General features: G+C 42.2%; 1 protein-coding gene across 4 annotated transcripts in view; it reads right to left on the bottom strand.

Moving 5' to 3' along the window:
- The window catches only part of MON2 (MON2 homolog, regulator of endosome-to-Golgi trafficking), a 168,498-nt gene that overhangs the window by 93,386 nt on the left and 72,190 nt on the right, over positions 1 to 2,922 (bottom strand). For all 4 annotated transcript variants that reach the window (XM_019514641.1, XM_019514644.1, XM_019514643.1 and 1 more), the window contains exon 10: positions 1,416 to 1,540. In XM_019514641.1, the coding sequence (XP_019370186.1) occupies positions 1,416 to 1,540 (125 nt within the window). The remainder of the gene's footprint in view (positions 1 to 1,415; positions 1,541 to 2,922) is intronic.

Below are 2,922 nucleotides of genomic sequence, written 5' to 3'. Positions count from 1 at the left end.
CCCCCAGGGCTCGGTCCTGGGGCCTGCGCTGTTCAATTTCTTCATCAGCGATCTGGATGATGGGGTGGAAAGTAACCTGTTTAAATTCGCTGATGACACCAAAATTTGGGGGGAGGTGAGCACGCTAGCAGGGAGGGGAAGGGACCAATGTAATCTGGAATCTCACACACGCACACACGCACACGCCAAGCCCGTGGCTTGAAATCTTGTCAACTCTGGTGGGCCCAGCCCAGTGAACTATATGGTAAATCAGCAGCCTATTGGGTTTAGACTAATATCATGCATAGTCTGTACTATTTATAAGCAGGTGCCAAAGTGCTGCCTAAAAGTGTGTTTTGGCATAGGTCAACCATAAACTTTCAGCAGTTTCAAAAAAGGTAACATGCAAAAATTCTGGATGAACTAAATCTGTGGGTATTATATGCAAATAACAACAGCTATGTTTAATTTCAAGATCAGCATTTCCAAATTTGCTCCTCTCTTCCATGTGCTGAGGGAAAGCAGGGCCTGAAAGTAAAGAGGGGGGTGGGAAGCAGGCTACCTAACTCCCCAGATTTATTTTCCCTGCTATGACAATGAGGAAGACAAAAATCAAGGCCAGCCTCCGATAAATTAGATTCTATACTCAGAAAATTATAACCAATTTATAAAGTTTTCCGTATATAAAATCTAATTAGAAGTAGTCTTATATCCAGGGCTGTCTTCTATTCAAGTAGATACAGTATATATTTCTTCCCCCACACCTTACAAGTGACATGCAGTAAGGCTAATCACACCTTGTCAGGCATCTACAGATGCATCACAAGCAGGTCCAGGGAGATGATCCTTTCCCTCTATGCGGTGCTGGTCAGGCCGCAGTTGGAGTACTAAGTCCAATTCTGGGTACCACACTTCAAGAGAGGTGGCTAACCTTGAGAGGGTCCAGAGGAGGGCCACTTGCATAGTCAGGGGGCAGCAGACTAGGCCCTATGAAGACAGACTAAAGGGCCTGAATCTATTCAGCCTCCACAAGAGAAGTCTGAGAGGGGATCTGGTGGCCATCTATAAACTCACCGGGGAGAACTAGTGGAAAATAGGTGAGGCTCTGTTCCCCCAGGCATCACCTGGGATAACAAGGAATAACGGCCACAAATAATTACGAGTAGGCTCAGGCTTGATATCAGGGGGCATTACTTTACCGTTAGGGCTGCCAGGCTCTAGAATGGGCTCCCAAGGGAGGTGGTGCTCTCCCCTGCCTTGGGGGGGTCTTCAAGAGGACGTTGGATAGATATCTGGCTGGAGTATTATGATCCCAGCACTCATTCCTGCCCAGGGTAGGGGGTCAGACTTAATCTGTTCAGGTCCCTTCAGACCCTAGAAACTATATACAAGCTGTTACTTTATAATATAAAGTGAAATATGGCAATATCTGTTACCTTAAAAGCTGAGGCTGCACACAGAGCCTGTGGATAGATTCTACTGCAACAGCTCTTAGCCACTGTGGTTTGTCTGCATCCAGAAACTTTACTAACAGTGACAGAAAGATCTCACATTCTGTTACCTACAAGAAATAGGTTACAGTCATATAAAGCAAAAACTTGATGCAATATATTCTCTCCTCCGAAGCTTGTCAAATCCTTAGCAAATATTGGTTCATTCTGCTTTTGCACTAGGTTGAATTTCTGTCAGCCAATCACTAAAAATAACACAGAATACATCCAGCAATCGCAAAGTTTTGCCAAGCATATGCCATACACTCGGCTGCATTCAGGAGTTACATTCCCTTACTGACGTTTCTAAGAACAGTATTAAAGAATGGGATAACAAGCCTATAGAAGTAAATATTTAAGAGTTGGAGAGTTCATCATCAGTTGAAAGTTAAGCACTGTAGTAAAAGAACAGGGTGTCATAGTACAAGTCCCTTGTTCTCAAAACAGTTTGCAATACAAGTCAAAAAACCCTCTCACTGAGCAACAATAAAAGCAGACAACTGAGTGCTCAAGACAAATCAAAAAGTTACAAGGATATAAATACTTTTTAGAGAGCTTTAACTGAATTAGGAGTTAAAATACAATAGCCATCCACAATCTTTACTGCAAGGAAAAACCATGCACAAAAAAGATATTCACTAATCTCAACTGAGCTTTCAACTCAACCCATGCTTGAAGTATGTGGGTGGAGAAGAGATAGCTATGCTTATCTCCCATATCACAACTACTGCTTAAAAATAAAAAGAAAGGAATTGAGAATAAGTTATATCACATAATTGTCTTTTTCTACTTAATCTGAGCCCTAGTGTTATGCAGAGGTGAAAAGTAAGTTACTGCTGTCTCAGAGCTATCAATTATCAATGTTACAGGAAAATATTCAAACAAATAGGTTAGTGAAATCTAAAAAAATAAGACACACATATAACGAACAAGCAATAAACAGCTGCTGCCACTGTCAGGAGTCCCAAAAGGCAGGAAGAGATGACATGATTCATGTTTAGAGACTTATCTTTTTACAAACCAGGAGCCTGTCAACATATAGTCCCATTAGCCTCCCCTCTTTGAAAGAGAATGCTAATTAGAGTCCTCATGCAACTTGCCAGGAGACTAGACCTATCAGAAGAATCTACCCTCCTCTAGAAAGATTGTCAGTAGCAGCAGCCAAGGTTAACAGCAGCAGTAGCAGGAACAGGACCTCTGCCATGCCAGGACTCCTTATCACATTAGAAGTCACAGACTTCTAGCTGATTTATGCCTTGATCCCAATTAGGACCTGTGTGTGACAGTAATAAAATAAGTAACTGACAACATGCCTCACACTTCAGGGAATAAGGTAACCAAAAGCCTGGGGTCATCACAAAATATTTACTGCTTTCCCATGTTTGAATAAATAGCAAGGAAGCACTAATACATAGGCGGAGTTTGACCTTCCTCTGAAGCCTCAAGTAAGGGA

The sequence above is a fragment of the Gavialis gangeticus genome, unplaced genomic scaffold (genome assembly GCF_001723915.1).
Source record: "Gavialis gangeticus isolate Ggan-Ray unplaced genomic scaffold, GavGan_comp1, whole genome shotgun sequence".
NCBI classification, from domain to species: Eukaryota; Metazoa; Chordata; order Crocodylia; family Gavialidae; genus Gavialis; species Gavialis gangeticus.
The sequence above is the reverse complement of the archived record's forward strand: the minus strand, read 5'-3'. Positions and strand labels throughout refer to the sequence as shown.